At 44.9% G+C, this 22564-nt stretch overlaps 1 protein-coding gene across 1 annotated transcript in view; it reads right to left on the bottom strand.

Annotated features, from left to right (window-relative positions):
• Positions 1–21014, bottom strand: part of CXCL12 (chemokine (C-X-C motif) ligand 12) — a 72344-nt gene extending 51330 nt beyond the window's left edge. Inside the window, exons 1-2 of the mRNA XM_009888811.1 lie at positions 20982–21014; positions 19719–19821 (exon numbers count right to left, since the gene is read on the bottom strand). Coding sequence (XP_009887113.1) covers positions 19719–19821; positions 20982–21014 — 136 coding nt within the window. The remainder of the gene's footprint in view (positions 1–19718; positions 19822–20981) is intronic.
• Between the last annotated feature and the right edge of the window lie 1550 nt (positions 21015–22564).

Here is a 22564-nt window from a genome sequence, read left to right as displayed (position 1 = left end):
AGGAAAAAGAGAAAGGACGTGGGGAATGCAGAAGGAATTCAGTACAGGGAGATAGATCAGCATTAACCAGGGAGGCAGGTAGTGCTTGTGGAGACTGGATGTGGAGGAGCACATGCAGAGTGGAGCAGCCCTGCTGGTAATATGACAACAATGCCCAAATACAGAAGCCTCTCTAAAAAAAAAAAAAAAACACAACCAAAACCCACACCAACTACAAAGCACAAGTGTGGGTCAAGCTATCCACCATTGGAGACATACATGCGGATAAGCCATTAAAAAGTGAGGATGCTTTTCTAGATTATTTTTAATGCCATAATTAGTGCCTGTTTTTAAGTGAGATGAGCTATTATGAAAAGCCTAGGGTCTCCTGGCCAAGTGTATAGTACCATTTAGTGTGGGCATAGAATGGACTGTTTCAGAATTTATCACTCTGTTCAGTTACTAATTTCTGGAGTTCACTTAAAAAAAAAAAAAAAACCAAACAAAAAAAACCCAAACACAAAACCCAAAACCAAACAAAAACCAAACATACACATACCCACCCTAAAGAAACCCCAGTGAGTTAGTTTGTTTAAAAAGTGACAGACTGTGTGGATAATTTTATTGTTTCAAATTACATCAAGAGAAAAATAATATATGCATTTCAAACCTTCATGCTATTAGCGTTAATTGAAATCTTCTACGCAGCCTGCAGTGTGCAAAATAGTTTATCATCTTGTGTTGTTTTGAAAGCTGCAGAGATGGAAGCATTAGCTCCAAGTACTGAATCTAAACAGCCCTGACCTTTGCTTCACATACAAATCATGTTAGAGTACAAATCTAAGTCTGGCTAGAAGGAGAAACAAACGATACTTGGAAATGGAGAAGGGGATGGCTTTGAAAATTTTAGACTGGGATTTTCAAAGTTACAGTGGGGATTCAGATGCACCATCCCATTAATTTTAATGACTATCTAAATTCCCTAGTAGGCTTTGAATAACCTCAAAGTTAAATTCTTGTTATTTTGGGATATTTCCTTTACTTGACCCAGCTTTGTCCTTTCACAATGAAAGGAAAGAGGTGAAAAGAGTGTTCTGTGCTTTCTGCTCAGCAGAGACTTCACTGCCTAAGTTTGTGGTGGTCATTGTCACTGCTGCCTTCTCTCCCAAACACTCATCTCAAGCCCCCTGAATGCTATTTGTTTGCCATGCTGCTGACAGAGATTGTACAGATCGCTTGGGAGAGGACGGTAAATCATAACTATATGACAAGCTGCTCCTGACAGCAGGTCTCTCTTGTCCTGTTTCTGGAACCTTTTGGACTTTGTTTTATGTGTTTTTGTGGTCTGAAATATTCTATAAATCTCTTTGAACCTTTCAGAGCCTCCCTTTGTATCTCACTCACACAGTTCTGCAATTACCTATTGGACTGGGAAGGTCCAGAGCTGACAACTCACTTTTAGCCTGGCTACAGTTACTGTATCATTTCACTATCCAGTTCCTCATTAATTTTCTGTATTATTTTTTTTTTTATGTAGAAAATATATTTGAGCAGCCATAGAAGATGCATAAAGAGCAGACATGTAAAACCTCAAGCTCAACACCTTTCCATCTGCAAAACATCTTTATACTTCTGGTTATTTTAAAAAAGTTCTTCCTCAAAGAAACAAACACATAAAAACATGAGAGCTCTGAGAGGGAAAGTGGTTTACCTATCAGAGGGCAGAGACTGAGCCTTTCGGCATTTTCACTGTAAGTCAGCCTATTTGTGCCCCAGTTTTCCTCTCCATGAGATAGAAATAATAGCAGGGCTCATTTTCCTTAGTAAAAAACATCTTTGACAGATTTTTTTTTCCATGGAGGCAAAAAACCCCCATATTTTGCTTGAAAAGTTAAAATGGGAGGTTGCAAACTGAAAGGTGGGTTGCTTTGAGCAGCTCTCTAGGTAAAATTAGAAATTAGGAAAGTACTTTCTCTGCTCTGTGGCTCATGCCCACAGGCGTTTTGCATGTTAGGGTTTAATGCTAACTCTCATGTGTCACCACAAGCTCCTGGTTCTGCATTTTGCATCAATGTAAGTTCATCCCATAAGCTTACTGGCATGTAAATAAGATGTACACTGCAATCCAAGGTAGCTGAAATGGCAGAATTACTACAAAGTCAGCAGCCTACCAGGCAGTGGGAAGCTCAGTAGTGTGCCAGCAGAAATGAGGATGAATAGCTAGGAACCAAGGTGAGGAGAGGGAAAACAGTGGCAGGTGCAGTAGCAGGAGGACCATGAGAAGGATGAGAGTATTGGCAAGACTAGGAATAAAGAAGTTCAGATCCAGGGTTCACTAGTAATTCGACAGGCCATGGAAAGGAGATGCAGCAAAGATGTTAGAAAGGGTACAGAAGACGTTTTATAGCTCAAGGCTAAGAAGGTCTATTGCTCTGTGTACAATTCTTTTGCTCCATTTCGTGCCACTCTGGAAAGGTTCACAAGGAAGAGAGGCTGGGAGACCCTGATTCAAGGAAGACTGGTTGGGGACTTCAGGTATGCAACTGTTAAGGCAACCAGCCTCAGTCCTCAGCTCTACTCTTGAAGGAGCCCCTCTTTGTATTGGTTCACATCTGTAAGAGGTGAATTAGCAGGGATTGTGACTGCGCATAAGGTATGGTCTATCACCACACTAACTCTGGACAGGGGTACACGTGCAGATCACAGGCCTGTGCTGGGCAGAGAAACCAGCCACACTTCCGGGAGCGCAGAAAGCCTGGTAGCACAGTGCTGCGCTCCCGCCAGCGACCCTTGATGCTCAGCAGAGCTAAAACCCTGGGATACAGAGACATCTAGCACAGGCTCATCCACAGTTAACAGGAGGTTCCCCACTGCGTTGCCTATCCCCTGTGAACCAGTGTCCCGATTGTCCCAGTCTCAAGACAATATGGCTTTGTGCTCAGCCGAGGCTTTCAGGAAGGTCCAGACAAGTATGTGCAAATATGAAAGTGTTAGATTAGTTACGATTGCTCTTTTTACTAGCTGTAAAAATGAGGAAACAGAAAGCTAAGGACTCTATTAATGATTCCAATCAAATAGCAAAATCATACTTAATACCCTAAAAATAAAATTGAAAACTACCCTCAGTTCGACCTAAGGAGCATTTGAGAAATATTGTTATCAATACTTGCATATACATTTCAGAACCATCATTGTAAGGTAGTTTCATTACCCTATTCACGCCTTGACAGTCTTTGAAATAGATGAAACACATGGTTTACATGTTTTATTCACATCCTTGAAAGACATATCTAATGTCAGTCATTTGAAAAAGTCTTACCCAATTCCATAATACTAAGCAGTACATAAGAACACGTTTTATAACTTTTTTCCTCTGAATTAATGACATAAGAAAATGCATAAACACAAAAACTGTAAGAATTGGAATAAAAGTCCCATGAGTTTCAAAATCCAAGTTAACCATAAAGCAATGACTCTGAAGAGTGGCAAAGGATTTCTGGGTCTAAAGAGCCAAAACTGACTGGTTGCAAAGTGCTTGCAATTGAAAATAGGAAAAACCCTGGAGACAAGGAAAAGGATTTTGTTCCTGAATAAACACAGTTAGACACCAATTCACAGTGGCTTCTGTGTCCTTGCTTATAGAGGGTTTAATTTTTAAATAATTCTAAAATAAAATAATACCCTAATTTAAATCTTTAAAGCTCCATGAAAATGGTACTTCTCCTTTCAATTAAGACTACTGTGCACCTGGTTTTCCCTGGAAATTAACTGTTTTTCTAGCCAGATATTTTATCAGGGTGAACACTGCCCAGGCTGTGCAGACATCTGATATACTGGCAGGTCAAATATTTCCACAGAAGAGCAGTAACTCATGCAGGGCTGCCCATACAGCCAGAAGTCCTCTACAAGCATGTGGATCCACTCAGTAGCAACTCCACTGCACACATGTGCAACTCTAGCTCAAGAGAAGAACTTAAATCCCTGAGTTCTGTTTAAATCAATAAAATATATACACTATACATATACTCATAGTTCTGTGATACACTTAAAAAAAAATATCACCTCTGAAAGCAGACACTAAAAAAGCAACCAAAACACAACCCACAGTTCTATAGCCCAGCAAGTTTTTAGGTACAAAATTATCTAAACCAAAGCTTTCCTTCTCCCCATGCAATAAATTATGCAAAGTTGTCACCCCTGCATCTGAGGTCTGCTTGTCTCAGAAGTTTTAAATACATGAAAAATCATGATGCAAAGTGAATTAAAACAGTGATGCCACTTTAGCTAAGGGTTGTGAGGTTACAGATAAAATAGCAGTCTTCTACGAATTGGCTTTTCTGGGATTTCCTAAGTTATAAGTACATTGCATTTAGTCCAGGAGTGGCACAGCAGAAGCTTGAGCTCTCAGAGAGGTAAACTTCCAAACAGCTGTTTGAAAGCAGAGTTGAGCCCATGGCTAATGAACACTGGTGGCAGATGGCATTAACATTTTGGCCATTAAAACAGCTTAAGGAACAGCGCATGCTTCTGGCAGGGGGCCCTGAAGGAGGAGAGAGACACCACCAGGCTGAAACTAATCATCTTTAGGATCTTAACCCAAAGCTTGCTATGCAGTTTCAAAAATGTGGGAATATACACACTGCACTGGCACACTTGTGGAGAGAGCCATCTCCCCTGCTGAGATGATATCCTTCTCTTAAAGCAATGCTGGGTCTCAGCTCTTGTCTGCGAGGGCTCTGGTGGCTGCCGGGATAGGGCAGTTCAAGCGCTTCTCTGCTCTCACAATCCCTCTTCGTGTTATGTGTTCTACATGTCACCCTGAAACGAAAACAGCTGAGAAAGCTCCCTTTTCACAGCAGTGGTGTAAAGCTTTTGCTGCTAATTACTGTTTCTTAAATGGAATGATGTTGGCCAAAAATTCCCTGACCTTGAGAGTCAGGAAGCCACAGCTTTCTTTGCCAGAGAAGTCACGTAAAGGAAGAAATGTGCCCTAACAGTTCACACACTCTCCAGAGCCAGCCTGGGACTGTATCACCTGAATAAAAGGGAAGCATGGCTGGTGTGAATCCCTGCGACCATAAGCACCTCCTTTTGCTTTTAAAAGCTCTGTCTTCTAAAAGATAGACCCACAGATGTTCAAATCTTAGCCAGGGTGTGCTGCAAGTCCACGATGAGCATGGCAAGGGCAGCAATGGGATCACTTCTCAGCCTCACAGCTCCCCCCCACTCTGGCTGGCAAAAGGAATAAAAGTTCTTTTCGTGGCTGTGATCCCAAGTACTGTCAGTAGTTTGCAGTTGTGCAAGGATCATTCATCCTGGTGTCCGATTCCCAACGCCAGCCCCTCCTTGCAGCTCTACCCCAGTACTAGTTCTTTGTTCTGCACCGCAGCCACAGCTGTATACCAGGGGAATTCAGGTCCTGCATTTCTCAGGCTCCAGGACTCACCAACCCAGGGATGCTTCAGCATTTAATGAGCTGCCTTCTCCTTTGACAGGCATGTCTCCAGACAGGACAGTTTTGACTAGAGCAAATATATCCTACATATGTTTCCGATTAGGATCCACCCCTTTGTCCCAATATATTCCCTGCATTGCTTTATGCCGTGTTACACAGGGTCAGCTTCTTGATCTACATGTAACATAACATAATTATCAGTGACAGGGCGCAAAGCCCCAGGGCAACACCAAAAGGGAGGCCCATGCTGCTCAGATCAGATGTCCACAGACAGCTGTTCGGATGTCACCTAGGTGACATGCAAATAACATGTCAAGTTTCTCCCGGTGCAGAGTTTTGACTTTATCTTGCTAAATTGTTGGTTCTTCCTTTAATAGCCAGCACAGCCAGAGGGCCAGGATGGCCACAAGGCACTCCAAGAGACATGTCGGTATTACCGGTACCCTGATTTTCAGAGCCAGCTGGTGTGCCAAGGAGCACGTGAGACCTGAAGGTGCTCTGGGATGTGGCAGCCATTAAAAAAATGTTGCTGTTACCAGCAAGCCACAAAGGGTGAGCTGCTATGGGTCAGTGCCAGCGCTGATGGTTACGCTGAGAGAGGCTGTGGGCTTTCTCGTTTCCTGCAGACATGTAGACAGTTCGGGCTCAAACACTCCTTGTGGGAGAAGGAAGCAGCCACAGAGTCCTCATCCTCCAGATAAGGCTGGGACCCCTCTTCCACTGAAACCATGGGCAGTTCAACGTTCAGAGATGTCAGGGTGCAACCTCTTCTGCCACACAGAGTCCCCTCCACCTCTGCTGTCTGCCTTGGCAGCAGTGTCTGAACTTGCTGTAGTAGGTTGGCTTTTTCCGCCTCATCTTGCAGTGTGTTGCCAGAGGTTTGCTGAGAGAGGCTGACCCACAGGCAAGGGTTAAACTTTACCTAAGCTTTCATGGGCTGAGTTTTCCCAAGAAAGGGGTTTTGAGGAAATGCTCCCTAGCTTCAGGCATGTTCATGTTAGCCCTAAGTGATCCAGGACAGCTTTGGTTTCACCTTAAGCTGCACCAGCTATATGTTGCTGGAAAGAAACTGTGTATTATGTGACCTGTAGCATACATGCACTTGCCTTCTCAATTCCTATCCCACAGTGGGAAATCTAAGGCACCAAACAATTCTGGGACCTGTTGGATGTCCTCCAGAGAGCAGAGAAATGCACTTGCCTTTGCAGACTCCTGCCCTGTACATCCCCGTACCTTGCCAGTGCCACCTCCACTAACTGCACACACCAAAGCCAGAAGCCACAGGTGACCCCTAGAAATGGGACTGCTAAAAATGACGTGAACCCATCCCAGAGACAGAAGGGGCCAAGGCCAGCCTGCAGAATGAGTTCAAAGGAGTTACCAGGGTGGAGGAACAACACAAGGGACTGAAGCAGGTGATCTGGCTCCAACTGGGCTACGGGGCTGGCCAATCCCACTCTCCAGCAAGGGGTACCTCTGCAGCCGGGAAGATTTTCCCTTTCCTTTCTGTGCTGTGGTGCTCAGCTGCCCCTGCATTTTGCAGGTGCACTCAGCTGAGACTCGTCCCAGAGCCCTGCATTCAGAGCACATAAAAGCTTATGCCTCCCTCTGTGCCCATGTGTCACAACAGTGTCAGCCCATGTCACCGATCAGAAGTGAACTACAACAGGGCCATTGCGCAGCCCCCCAGCACGGTTTTGCCCTGCCAGCCACTGAAAGGAGGCTTAAAAACACGACTGAATGAGGCACTTCTGCAGGCAAGCAAAGATTCAATACCGGCTTTATAGCTTAGCATTTGCAATATTTCGCCGGCAAAACAGGGTTCTTGAAAGAGCGCATTTGACTTGCTCAAAACGCAGCTATTTCTCTAAACTTCTCCAGGCTGAAAGGCTTCTTCTAGTCTTACACAAGCATGACCAGAATCCTAATTTGGCCCATAGCCTTTTTCCCCCCCAGGACCAGCCGAGCTGCCTGATGTACATCAGGCTGTAACACAGGGGCATTTGGATCTCCTGTAACCCACCACCTGGTAGCTGTTGAAATGATCCCATTTCCTTCCATTTACTACTTGCCTTTTTCTTTTTTTCTTTTTTATTTTTTTTTTAAAGAATTCAGTCATCTAGTCAGATTAGGTGGTTCAGAGAATTTCTTAGCAGTCAAAAAAATGCTGCTAAAAATACTAAAATGCTCTTGGCTGCGTCCTGTCAAACGAAATCCAAACCTCATCAGTTTTCAACAAGTCTCTGAGAACACGTTCAATTGATATGAAATCAAACAGACAAGGACATTTTGCTGGAGCCAGGCAGTTTTGCTGAGGGTAAATCACACCCAGCTCTAACCCGCAGCCATACTCTCCAGCCAGCACGGCTATTCTGGACTCGCACAGTCAAGCGCACACACACAAATGCATTATGTCCCATTAGGCTGTTCAGTAATGGTCTTTTTATAAAATCCTGGTTACATATCAGCTGCCTTCAGGAAAGAAAAGGCCATGTGCTGAATGTAATAGTCATAAGGGCAACTTTACTCTGGGACTTAAGCTCTTTGAGGAACACTTTGCCTTTGGTCATAAAGAAAAAGATGACTGATCTGGTAAACTGGAATGCAGTAATTTTAACTTGTTAAATGGTTAGGAGGGAAGCTAGGCTTCTTCCAGAGTATAACACAACTTTCTAAAACATACAATGTGTTATACATCTCCTTACCTACTTGGATGTTACCTGAACATAGCTACTATCTTTTGCATAAGATGAGTCATCTTTGCAAAGATGAGTCATGCCCATCTTTCTCAGGGCAGGTATGTAGCCTACGTGCAGACAGATGAGAGAAGAGTGGCTACACGTGCCATGGAACAGGACAGGGACACAGGGCAAACCGTGGTGCTGGGGAGTCCAGGTGGTAAAGACACTGACACCAGAGATGGGATTAGGATGTTGCTGCTATGTGGCAGGGGGCAGCATGCTTGTCCATAGAGTGTGTCCAAGCCAATACCTGCCTACCTGCACATGCTCCACAAGCACTGTCTTCCCACCTGGCTCCATCCCCCAAACACACAGAACAAGCAGGACAACATGGATCAAAGCAAACCCACCAGCACATGGCAAGGCAGGTGGACCCAGCCCATCAGCAGGGTCTCACCACTCAAAAGCACCAGGATCCTGCTTTCTGCCATCCCCACACAGCCCACAACAACAGCCGCTGCACAAACCCAAGGCCCCCTCTGGAAGGACGTACCTTGCCAGGAAGTCTTCACAAGTCCCCAGGTTTGAGCAGAGGAGGCAGATCCCAGCAGGAAGGGTTACCACATCCAGGGACCTCTAGATGCAAGCAAGCAGAGCAGAAGGGCACATGCGTGTGCTTGGGACTGTGGGCCTGGGACAACCCCTCCCCACAGAGCCTCCCATGCTGAGGGCCGAGGAAGGGCTCCTGCCCCTTCCCACCACGTGTGTGGGCCAGAGCCAGGCAAGGAGACACACAGCCACCACCCACCCCCAACCACACAGCAGCCTGAACAGCCAGCCATGTGATGAAGGGCAATTAAATTCCTCATTAGCTGTAATTAGCAGGCACCTGACACCCCTTAACAGAAGCCCAGCAGCAGAGGGGCTTCTGCCTGGCAGGAGCTGGTCAGTGGGAAGCCACTTTTTGTGGCTTGTTTTATCAGCCCCCGTTTCTCCAGGCTCCCTGTGAGTGTGCTGGAGCCTCACCAGAGGCAGCTCCTCTGAGCACCAGCCTGATCCACAGCTCAGCGGTGTCAGGCGGGGACCCCGCTGGTTGCAGCAGGCTGTGGGTCACAACAGCCCACCAGAGATGAGCGGTGGGCTGAGCTGCAGCCACTAGCACCAGCAGCTCCAGGGGCTGTGTGCTACTAACTGATCCCAAAGCAGCTCCTGTTAATTATCCCCCCCCCCTCCTGCTTGGTGCTTCTGCCCTCTACAAGTGTACAAAATAACATCTGCAAAAGTCTCCTTCCTTGGGTGAGATCTCTTGCCCACCCTGTCCCCCAGACAAAATCTTCAGGCAGTAGGAACTTCACCTTGTACCCCCAAGGCAGGGAAGAGGTTAACCTGGGCAGGGAGACTTGCCCACACTCTTCTTGTGGTCAGACATGTTATCCCTCTCACTACTGGTCCTCAGCAAATCAAGTGGGTCAAGCCATACCATCTTTCCAATTTCACAGCCAGAAGGAAAAGGGTCCCTAAGTGGACCTTTTGGTACAACTTGGTTGCTTCAAGCACATGTGAGTGGCAAACTGCTTTGTCTCCAGGAGGCTGTTAATGTGTGTGGTCTAAAGGACCTTGATTAATTTCAAGGCAAAATAATCCTGGGGATGAGAGAAACCAAGAGGCAGGGAGCAATTGAAGAGAAGAGAGGAAAAACCTGCAAGTGCACACTCTTGCTTCACTTTGAATGGATTTTAAATTGGACTTCGCTAACTGGGTGCAGGGCTACAGGCTGATGCTATTCAGCCAATATTGCACGCGTTCTCCCCATGATTTCCGTGCTCTCACCAGGCTGGTGCAGTCGCCTGCAGCGCGGGCACTGAGAAGCAAGAGGAGCAGGTGGTAGGGCGATCAGACGCGTTGGGTGGCTGCGCCAGAACTGCTTGGACGATGTTTGTTGAACAGTCAGTAAGACAAATGTTCACTCCGCTTTTTGCAGGGGAAAGGCTTTGGATCCTCTTGAAAGCCCGTCCCATCGGCCGCCAACCTATTTATTGTATGTCCGCATCCTTTGATTAGTTCTTAAGCACCTGGCCTTCACTTTGCAGCACATGAGCTTCCTACAAGCCTTAATGTAATTATCTTCACAGATAAATGTGAGGGAAGAGCTACTAATACCCTTGTCCAGAGCAGATCTTTTGAGGCAGGTCTCTTAAATCCTAGGCTAGCCAGTAAATCCCTCCAGTGTTTACTGGTCCCCAAATGGTTCTTTAGGTCATTCATTATTTATAGTATGTGCTTGGCTGTATGGTATTTCATTGCCTCTGGAGGAGGATGGCAAACACAAAGAGCCAGGAATCCCTGTGTCCTCCTTAGCCTCAGAGACACCGCAGGACTTCAGACTCTTTGGAGCTAATCCCATGCTCTTTTAACTCATTTGTAGAGTTACTCTTTACAAGAGGAGAAAGGATCAGTCAATGTGATGTACAGGTCCTGTATTTTCCCTTTGCTACTGTCATATTGAGCCTGCAAGCTGAATGTAGAGAAAAGCTTATAGAAAGCAACGTACCATAAAAAAATAATAATGCCATTATTTCTAGTTCAAATTTAATCTCCAGCTGTGGTTCTTTCCGTGACTCCACAAGAGTAAAAAGCCCTTCACAACTGGGTAAGCTCTTCCCATGAAGGCACCTACCAGTCTGAGCAAGTTCCTTTTTTTTTTTGTCTTGATGCACTAAGTAGCCTGAGCTCTCCGATTCCCATACTGCAAAGCAATCACAAACTCTCAGATCATTTTTTGGAGTGTGTGTGTGACTTTCCATTGCATCCTCTCTAATTTTTCATTTTCTTTAAAAGTAAGCCCATTTTAAAATGTCCACAACAAAGGTTTGGAAGGGGAGGCAGTATCTTTTATTAGACTAAATGACATAGCTGGAAAAACTAGACAAGCCTTCAGTTACTGAAGACTTTTGCCTAATGAAAGATACAGCTTTTCTGTAGTGTCCCTGTCCTGCTTGTAGCCTTAAACCACCTCATCTTCAGCAATTCCAGTACCACAAAGAAAGCATGGAAATCTTAGAAAGGCTAGACATTTAATCTGTACTGCCACAAAACAGCTTTATTATGAGGACTGGGCTGGTTTGTTGTTGTAGGATAGCTCACCAGTACTAGGCAGCTCCTATTTCTTAAACATAAATCACCACTAAAACCATTTGTTTGAGTTCAAAACCAACAATGGCATACTTGAATTGCAATAAATTAGTTACGTGGGATAGCACAGAGAATCATCAAAAACTACATTAAGTCAAGGGGGATATAGTAAATATTTTGATAAGCTGCTGTCAGAGCACAAGGCAGCTACTTTTAAGCTGTATCTTTAATCTCTGTGTGGTTACAGATAATGGCTGAGCTCCCTCTGCCTCTTCCCGATTCGTCTTCTTCCCAGTCTTTGGAAGTCAGGATTGGGATGAAACATCCTTGCACCTTCAGGCAGGTTTTGAGATACAGCTGCCCAGGACATAGAGTGGTTACCTGAGCTGAAACCCTGCAGTTCTCTTTCCCAGCAGTTAATGCAGTACCTGGGGAACAACCCACTGCCAAAATGTCACATGTACAGAGAAAAAAACATTTCAGGAAAGCATCACTCCTAAAGAGAATGAGGCAGACTGTAAATCTATCTTGCTCAGCCTCCCCTACAGATGGGAAGGTCTCTCGCTTCAGATTCCCTCCATCTGTCTTTTCAGCATTGGCCTGTCACCACAGAAAGCTGCTGACAGATGGCCCCGATTCACACAGCCATGCAGGAAATCCCGATCACCCATTATCACTGTACAGGAATTCATCTCACAGACAGGCATCCCTGCCTACCAGTGTCTGCAGTTTAATACACTGAAGTCCCATCATCATTGTATCTGCATCTTATCTATAGACTTTAAGAAAATTGAAAAAAACATCAGCAGCATGAGGCACGCTCTGCCTTGTTCAATAATGTTGGTGGCAGCTGCTTGTGCTGGAGGGGCTACAAATGGTTTGTTCTTTTCCTGAGAAAAAGAGGCTTCAGAGAAGGTCATAAAGTTGCAGTCAGAGTAGATCTGCCCTGTGGTCCGTCTTGCCCAGCAGCTTGTTCCCAAGAGCAGCCTGGACCTGGCAAAGCAGCTGTGAGATAATCCCTCAGTACTACCAGTAATAAGGATTTCTCTCCCTGTCCCCATAACCATCCCAGCAGACTTGCATGGGTACAGCCCTGTCCACCGCAGGTGCCCTGATGCCAGTGTAAGGTACACACACTTATGTATAAATGCGTACTGCCATTTCTGTTCCTGCACAGCAAAGGACATAAGTTGTACCCGTACAAAAGCTGTCACATTCTGGACTTTTAAGCTGAGTTGATGTAACTACTTTGGGTTAAACACAAAATTACATCTTTACAGCATTATACTGACCAAACTTTTATGAGGAGACCAGGACATAGAGAATGGCCTAGTGAAAAACCAAGTCTAATAGTACAATGAGTAAAAAAATTATCTTCTGGATCAATTATTTACGTGCTGCCCCAAACCCCACATCCTTAGACCTGTTAAGGAATGAAAGTTTATTTTATGGTTAAAGAAAGATACCAGGAGATACAAAAAACTATTTCAGACATTAAATGAAAGCATTCCTGAATGGTGAAAACCACTGTGTACAGAAAGGGCACAGAGAAGGAGCCTTTGAGAAACCTGAATAAGAAAATAAATCTCCCTTTATTTGCCTTGGAGACTCTTTTTGATGTCAGCTCAACTTTTCTTTGAAACCTTTACAATCAAGTTGCATAGTGCAAAAGGGAAACAGAGATGTTTATTTATCAGCAGAAAATCACAGGCCAGTCCCTGCCCAGGACAGTCTCTCTCCTCTTTACAGCTGGTCCGATGGCAAATACATCTCCTAGCCCTGGGTAACGGTATTGCCCCGGATAAGGAGCCCCAGCAGCTCTATGCAAACCCCATCTGGATATGGGGCGCCCAGAGGGACAACGTGAAAATATTCACAGCAAAGGGTGAAATAGCTTGAAATTGCATTTGTCATATTCTATTCTTTATGAACATAGAATTATCCATTTTTTTTCCTATTCCCTTCCCCAGCATGGTGGGAAAAATCACCATATTTCCTGAGAGAGTGGAAAAAAGACCATTTGGAGTTAAAAATGAGCTTGTAATGCAAAGCTAAAAAGACAAGGCTTTCTCATGTATACTTTCAGTGCAAAAGCAGCCTTCCTGTAAAATTCATTGGTAATTTCATAATGTAAGAGTCACACAACACAAAAGCACTGAAAAATATGTTAACTCCTTGACTATCAGGAGGCTACAGCCTCCAGCAAGCTCGGCACTTTCTCTTCTCAGCCCCTAGCTGCAGCACCCACCACCCTCATCATACATGAACCAAGCAGAGCAACAGACTCCCTCCACAGCAGACTCCTCTCTGGGGTCTGAAGCCAGCAGTGCAGGGACCATGTGCTGCCAACACCTGGTGGTGGGACAGGGGCTGGGATCTCACACGGGCTGCTCTCAAACAGCAAACGATCTCCAGTATGAGCTGGGTTTGGGCTGGTTCCTAGAAAGAAAAAACTTGAGCTGCTTAGTTACTGTGTTTGGATTTCGTTCAAATGTGTCTTCACTGGCAGTGGATATGTTTCAACATGCACTCATTAACTAGCCCCCCTCCTCCCAGGGACTGGAATGCCTGAATACATAATTTTCCTTTTACCCAGAAAATGTGATTTCCTATTGTCACCAGTGCCAGCAATTCTTGTTAATTCTTTAAAGAGAGACTTACCTCTCTTGTACATCACTATGTTCTTCACAATCTCTCCACAGTTAATAGCTGTATATAGTAGGTGGGGAAACTCAAGCAGGTGGTGGATTGAGGCCATCAAGCGAGTCTCCTAGCACCCAAGAAGCCCTGGGCACTGCCCCTGGGGTTACACGTGGGGCAGGTGCAGTGGAGGGTCTGGAGAAGCAAAGGGCACAGCCACAGCCTGGGAGGTGTCCCTGCCTATGGCAGGGGGGTTGGAACTAGATGATCTTCAAGGTCCCTTCCAATCTAAACCATTGTATGATACGGGCACATGGCTGCAGCCCGTGGCCTGAAGCAGAGGCTGCAGACCATTGCAGCATTTGTACACCACAGGAGAGCAAATCCTGTCACTCCAGCAGGTGCCGGCCCTCCTGAGACCAGATCTTAGGTGGCTTCAGACAGGCCCTCTGTGCTGAAGCAGTGCTTTCTCCTGCCAGGAAAGTCCTGATCCATTTTCCCCACCATCACAAACCTTAAAGCCTTCAGCCAGCTTCTTGTTTTCAGAGGTTGGTCTCAGGAAACCAAGATGCCCAGCTTACAAACTGTTTTGTGCAGGTGATCTCTAAAATGAAAACTAAATACATCTCCTCTAAGATGACCTATTAATATTGATCCAGGCTCTGAGCAAATAAATGAATGTACTTCTACTATTTGGATGACTAAATATTTCCCATTAAGAGCATTACGAACAATGCATAATACGTTTGCTTTGGAGGGAGGCTAAGGATTTAAAGCTCATGTTAGAAACATTAGCTGCTGTCACTAATGTGACTTGCTGACTTAAGCGTTTATTTTTTTTCCCCCATTCCCTCCAATTTTTCAATTAAAACTTAATTGCCTGCCTGCTCACTCACTACAGAAGTGATAGGGAGATTATAAGCCATCACAAAACCTTCTCTGGTCTCACATTTCTCTCTGGCAACACAGAGAAAAGGTCACTTCTAGTACTGGCCTACACGCTAAGCCACACTTTTATTGCAGCCTTGTGGCTTAAGCACTTGCTTTAGGAATGTGCATTGGGTGCTGGATGGTGCGTTCACGTCCTTTCTTCAGCTTTGCCCGAGTGTCTTCTAGTGAGCTGCATTGCTGTCCCATCAGCAGATACCAGGATCCAGCTCTTGGCTGACATACTTCTCGCACCTTCCTCTGACTTGGGTATGTATATCTGTTTTTAGGACTTATTTCCATATGTTAAAACAAACTAGGGTCGTCTCTGCATATGTGAGATGAGCCAAGAACAGCAGACCTGTGTCCCAGCTGAGCAGCTGCTGACTGGAGAGGAATTTCTGCAAAAATCATTACCTTGCTATTGAAATCAGGCTGAGTACGGACAGCACACCATCTTACCTGCTAGGAGACAATAACAGCCTAGTGCTATTGCATTCATTTCCTTAAATAAGCCTGTAGCTCTAAAATGAGCAAGGACTTGTTTAAGCTTGTAACCAGAGCAGTGGCTGGAGGGAAGCTATAAAGGGAGTTTGTATATATGTGCAATGATAGCAACAAGAGAAGAGATTAGATAAACAGAAGATCGTTTACAGCATCATGTGCCTCACAAACCTCTCCTGGCAGGAGATGTATTACATCCACTCCAAAACAATTAGCTGGCCTGACAAGCAGGGAATATTCACTGGGGGTAGGTAGCAAAGGTGATTTGTCGTTGAGACCCCTAGGATATCGGAAGACTCTTTTATGGACAGCTGTTTATTTTTAAGAATTAATTTATTCTTCCTGGTGGGTTCGGTGGAGTTGCCATGCTAAAAGAGCTGTTGTGAGTGTCATATCCTTACAGGAAGAGCCAGGGAGAAAAATGGCTTTGGTTTCCCTGGTTTACTGAGTGGGGGGGAGGTCAGTGGCTTGAATCTATGTTGTGCAGACAGAGCAACAGGGTCAGGAAACATCATAGTGATCCTCTACACAAACACGTAGGGCATGAGCTGCCATGCCCAAGCAGGCTTTCACTCCCCTTGCCTCCAAAAGGGAGCATAAAGGCTCCTGAAACAAAATTTTCACTTTGTACTGCTGAAAAGGAAGAGAATCATTCACCTGCAAGGGTCTTTTCTCCCAAGGTGATAAACATGGTAATTGGCTCAAGGGTTTCCAATAGTATGGGGAAAATTCCCCTTTTATTTGCATTTTTGGGGATGGCTAATTTTACAGATGTAGCAGAGGTGGTCAGTCCTGAGACAGAAGAGCAGGGAACCAGTGGGGTTTTGAAGTACCAGGAAATGTTTCAGGGTAGCTCTTTGTTCCTTCAGCTCTCAACCATTTCACACAACCCTAGAAGCAGCCCTACTGAATTCTTGCCCTTCTCACCATCTGGAACTGTCACATACCTGGAAAAACACCACAGAACAACCCACGACTCAAACATTACCAACAAAGGAACAAAGTGAGGCACAGATCTTGGGGAGTCTGCAGTGTCCTGGAGAAGATCGCAGACCTGCTGGCAGAGCCATGGTGGCCTGGTGCCCACCGCTCAGGCAATGGTCCTTCCCATGGTCCTGGTTAGCTGCTGGCTATGTTGGGCGTGTGGGTGAGGCAGCATTACCTGAGCTACAGATTCATGAGTACAGCTGCTCTCTATCTTTGTGAAAAATATTACTTGTCATCCCTTTTTACAGATAGTAGACTGTTTTCATCCGGATCCTTTTGGCATTCCCCAGGATTGCCCAGATAGCCGAATGAAAAATGTTTGCAACTGCTTTCCATATCTGATTGCTTTTCCTCACTTGAGCCTCATGTCTTAGAGCCCATGGCATTGTGCCCATTTCTGATTGGGAGGCTGAAAGATTTTTAAAAGGAGAAAAGTAAACAGCAGATAATAATAATATAACCTTTCTGCCAGGTGGTGTTAGCAGTAGGAACAGGCAGAGTCAGCCAGTGTCTAGAGTTTCCATTTAATATAACTAAAATAAATGGTTCTAGCCTCCACCTAATACCTTGCCCTCTAGAGTTTTAGGAATGCAGACTGTAAATCCCTGATCACCTTTAATGCCTGTTATTTTCTGAGCCCAAAGTTTATGTTACTCATCAACTGACTGAACTAAAACCCTTCTGAGAACTCCAGGCTTCTTGGTAAAAATCCTCCTAGACCTCACCTGCCAAAGGGTCCGGTGCCACTTCATTCATATAGTAGCAAGGCACCTTAGCTACTGTCTTTCCTATGGAGCTCTGCCTTTCTTCCCTTGTAGGACGCTCAGGCCACTCCTACCACCTAGCAGAGATCACCTTAGGGAAGGAGCAACTATAACTGAAAAAAGATCAGATGCTACGTGCTGCTTCAAAATAGGCTTGGGACTTGCCCATGGTCCCAGTGCTGGTCAATAAGGTAGCCATTCAGTGCAGCCGCTAGTCCCACCAGTCTCCTTCAGGCTTCCCATTGCCCTCTGGAGGAGCATAACTAATAGATCGACAGTGGAGAAAGCAAAATTTTGGCCAAGAAAAGATGTGAAGATCTCACAGCTTGGCTGGAGGGCTGCATTCCCGTAGAAGTGCATTCACTTAGCATCCTGGCAGAGGGGCCTATAAGAGACATGTTTCCCACGTAAAGAAAAACAACAGGGACCGCAGTGCTTAATGGTGACCTTTTAAAGCCCAGTGGTATCCAGCAGCAATACCGCAGTGTTGGACGCCCTGCTACCATGGAGGAAAGCATGGGCATCCATTCCTGAGAAGGCGTCGCCACATGGAGGAGTTTTATTTGGGAACCAGAAAGTCTCACTGTGGTTTGGGAAAGGATTTTCCTTCACTGTCCTCATTCCAGAGCTACAGGCAATCTTTTAGATAGACTGGATCCATGCCACTGCGTGCCTTGAAGTTTTAGTCTGAAACTTGTCCTTGATTCTCATAAGGAAAGTTACCCAAATATGGCCTGTGTCTGGTGTGCAGCAATCTTGAATTTCTTTATCCTAAGTGGCTCTCATCCTGACAAAAATGGAAAAGTAGCCCTGTCTACACATCGAATATCATGGGAAAAAATTCTAAACTTTAGCTGCTTCCCTAATCTCCCACCAGGCAAAATTTTTCAAGAGTTAATGGAATAATGACAGAAAATCCATTAATAGGTAAAAAAATCTGATATAGAGTTCCAGATGGATGGACAAAACTCACATTCAGCGTTTGTGATATGGAAGAAATATTGTCCATGACACCTCAATGGCAGATTTTGCAAGGAAACTGTCAGGAGAGACTGGGCCTTCCATGGTAGCCTCCCACCTCCCTACCGAGAGTTGAATAGATCAAATCTGTTTCCAAAAGCAATACGTCACTTAATGGATCCCAAAGCTTAAAGATGCTTTCTAAGACAAAGCAACTGGTGTCTTTTAATACAAGACAGTGCAGAAGAAGATCCTGTTCTACTAGATCAGCAGACGAGTCAAAGCAGAAGTTGCCTCCTTGCTAGATCAGACTGTCACTGTCTCTAATGCCCTAACCAGAGCTGACCTGGTTTTCACATGCTGGGCTGCCTCCCTGCATGGAAGATCCAAAAACTACTAAAGGCACTCATGTCCTGTGCCCATGAAGAGCATAACAATATTTGAGACACTCCTTTGAAGGAAAACATCTCCTTTGGGCACCTGCACACATATTCCTTGGCGTGGGAATCTGTGGTTTGAAATGGACACCTGCAGCTTGAGCTCACTGATGCCTCACTGAGGCTCATTGCCTCAGACTCAGTTATGACATTGATTTGACTATTGTACTACCTTAACACTGTTACAGCAATAGTCTCAGAGCTGGGTTTGCTGAATGTTACAAATGTATGTTTATTCCATTTAACAAAACCCACTGAAAACTCTCATAAAATATCTTTGCCGCTTTTTGCATTTACGGCAGGACTGGGAAGTCAGAGAGCAAAGTTATTCAACTAAGGTATTTAAAGGCACTTTAAAGAATTAGTTTCTGAATGAATGCCTCTGTCCCTTATTTCCTCCACATTACGGATGCCAGCAGATGGAAGAAGACAGGGTGGTTGCATTCCTCTCCCTGGGACTGCAGAGGAGGAACCCTGCAGCATTCGGTACCTGCTGACATTTCTGGGGCTGGAGGCTTCATGCCCAGGCATGCTGCACTGCTGGCAAGACAGAAGGCAATGGAAGCATATATAGGGCTACAGCTTTATTTGTGAGGCTACAACTGAACACCACCCACAAGGTAAAAAAAGATTTTAAAAGACAGATGGTTTGCTGCCCCAGGCAGAGTTCCTACAAAGACTTGTAAGCATCTGAGTCCTATTTTCTACAGATGATCTAGGTCTTAAAAATAGTAGCATCTGGGGAGTAACAAAATCTATCCACTTATGGATCTGCAAAAGTTTGGGTCAGGAGTTCAGACCATTGGAAAAATACCTTCTCCCAAGGAGGAAAAGGAAAACCCAGAGACCGCACTGAGTTTGGTATAGAGGCTGGATAGTCCACATTTCTTTGGAGGCTCATTCAGCCCTTTAATTTATACAGCCACACTTTACCACACATGTCCAATGTACCTCCCTGGTAAACTCTTCTCCTTCCTGGCCTTTCAAGTGCAGGATCTCACCTGCTTGAATGTCTCTAAGTGATGCTCATAGGAACAACCCTTGAAATGCCAAACAGATGTGAAAATGCATCCGAGGAGGAATGTATGGGTGGTACCCATCTGTCATCACCCCTTTCACCATCTCATCTCCTCCCCTTTCATCTGCTGCCCACCTCTGCCAAGCTACAGGCAGTGGAGGTAGGCGAAATGCGAGACAGAGCCCTGTTTAACCTGACCTGTTTCTGCAGTGGGAGCTCTCCACTGGTCTTTACCTGGCTGTGTGAAATTCAGCTTCGCTTCACTGAACTTCCACTTTAAGGTGGAAGAGTAGTGCTTAGGTATTTTGGGCAGGTTCCTAGTGAAGAGCTGGTCCACCTTAACAAAGATGATAAAGATATGAAATCTCAGAAGTCATTTGTACTTACACAGAAAAAACACAGTCACCACCACCACCCACACGTGCAGCCAGTCTAAGAGGTTGTTACCTTTATTCTCAGCTGCCCACATTTTTTTCATTTCATTTTCTTTCCCCAACCTGCTCTGAAAAATGTTAAACACTATTAAACAAGCATGAGCTTTTTGTCAGAGGAAAATGCTTTTTTTTTTTTCTCCAATCAGATGTTTTTCCTATGAGATTTTATTTTATAACAAAAAAGGTTTTCTGGCAAAATAAACACAGCCCTTAATATAGTGGTCATCAGATGTTTGATGGAAATATAAGTGCAGGTAAAAACTAATAGTCAGTATACAACTAGTTTCTAGCTTAAAAAAAAAAAATCACATTCCCTCCCCAAAAGTACAAGAAATTTGCAGCGGATCCCTAAGGACTTTGTAAAAATACACAGATACTGTCAAAATTTCTCAGTAGAAGTTAAAATAAGATCACTCTGAAACCAACAGTGACACCATCTTCAGCTTCTTTTAAGAAGGGCTTTTTTTTCTCCTTTAATCATTTCTCCTACATGGTAAATTCCATTTTCTATAGGTAATTGAATAGTTACATTAACCAAAACTCTCCTACAATCCTCTTAAATTATAGCATTTCCCTGCAAATGCTTTGAAAGTCTCTGATTTCCAGTGCTTTCAAAACAAAGACCAATTCTGTCCATCCCGTTCTTCAGTGCCACGTGGGACAGAAGGCGCATTCTTCTTGCCCATATTGAGAAAAGAGAGGACATGATTTGCTTCTTGCCTCTATCAGAATAGCTCTGCTGCCTGCAGTAGAATCACTCCTAAATTTTTACCACCATAAAGAGACACTTAAACCCTTCTTTTCACAGTGTGATTTGCTCTTCTGTAGAAGGCCACAGAGTCACTGTGGGGATTTGAATCACTTTGCTGCCATCCTCACCGAGGACCCGCTGTCAACAGATTTTGCCCACCCCACTCCAAGGCGGGGTCCTCAAGATGTGGCTGTGAAGGCACACAGCTTTCTACTGAGAGGCAAGCTGTACGCAGATGTGCAAACAGTGAGAAGACCCCTGCAGCACCTGAGGCACTGGCTGGGTGCTCTGAAGCCTGGGATTTTCTCTCACCATCTCACAGAGGTGGCCTCGGACCTCCGTCATCACTGCCAGTGCATGGGAGCTCCCAAGAGCAGCAGAGATGTTTCACCAGAGCTTGTCTGACATTCAGTGCAGGAGGTTCAAAGGCACGCGTGGCTGCGAGTCCAGCCAGGCTTTCAGATGTCAGCTCCTTAGACCTCCAACAGGGATTTGGGGAAAACAGCTAGGTACCAAGTGAAATCCTTCAGGGCAGTGTTTCTCCAAGGAGACTCCCTTAGCCTCAGACACAGAGCTGGCAGCCTCCATTGCTTCCCACAGTCAGGAATGAATAGCGGGAGGGTGGTGGTGGTGTCTGGAGCCCAGTAAGACACTTGTGGAAAGACGGTGGCTCCCAGCTCTGGTCTGCTTTGAAGGTCTGAATGCTTTGGTAGCCAGGACCCCTACCACACGTGGAAACGGGACACCACCAATAAATTCTGTGAAAAAGCAGCACTTGCCCCTACGCGCTGGGATTCTGCCCATCCTCATACCCTTTCTCTCGGCAGAAGCACAGCCCACCTCTCTGCAGGCTGCCCAGGAAAGCTTCTCCATTTCTGCTTCCTTGTCACTACAAAGCATAATTACAAGGCAGAAGGAAGGACTGTTGATAAAAATAAACAGAACAAATTATTACTTAATAAGAATGGACTGGATATGGTCTTGGTGTACGGGAATTTGAGAAAGAAGCTTTACTTTAGGGAATGATATGTGACCTTTCTCTTTTTCGAGAGAAAGAGGCTCTTGGCATTCTTCGACTCTTAATTTGCCTGAAACCTGAACCATGTTGATATGGATCTTTTAATTATTGTCCTCTGTTGACCTGGACAAAGCATTGTGAGAAAGCTTCAAATCAATCATTCCACTGCTTTGACTCAGTGCTCACCTGTTCAAAGGTTTGGTTTTGGTTGGGTTATTTTTTTGAAAAACTTGCAAGCAAGCAGAAAGATAGAATATTTTCTACCATCAGTAAGCCAAGATGTTCAAGCAGCTGTTGTAAGACCAAGAGAAACACTTGTCCTACTCACCGATCTAAAAGCCCAGAATTAAATTCGCAGAGACAATAATAATTAAAACCAGAACAAAACAAATAAAAAAAAACCAAAAACAAAAGCATGACTTGGTTGATTGCATTGGAATGAATTTGACCAACAGATGGCAGCTATGAAAAGTAAGATGGGTCACTTTCCCAGCCATGTAAACAGAATGAAAGCACTATAACACATCTGCCATTGAAAAATATTAGTCCTGCTCTTGAGACAAGTCATATAAAAAAGCCGTTCTCAAGTCAATTGGTTTTGGCTTATATGCAGTAGGAAATACTGTGCAGGGATATTCATCACCATGCTGTGGCGTTCCCTCACCAGCCTATGACCTTGCAGCCTCCAGGGCACACAGGTTTTATTTCCTCTGTAGAAAACCTTTCGGCACTCAGAGGGTTAGGATGGAAATGGAGGAGAAGGTGTAAATGCAGGAATGTGCAGGGACTCTTCTGCCAGAGGACATGCAGAGGGCTGGAAAGATCCCAGGAATTATAAAAACACCAACATGCAAATGTCAAAGCCTCAGGAGGAGAA

The sequence above is a fragment of the Charadrius vociferus genome, unplaced genomic scaffold (assembly GCF_000708025.1).
Source record: "Charadrius vociferus isolate BGI_N301 unplaced genomic scaffold, ASM70802v2 scaffold436, whole genome shotgun sequence".
In the NCBI taxonomy this organism is placed as follows: Eukaryota; Metazoa; Chordata; class Aves; order Charadriiformes; family Charadriidae; genus Charadrius; species Charadrius vociferus.
This window is presented reverse-complemented; position numbering and strand designations above follow the sequence as displayed.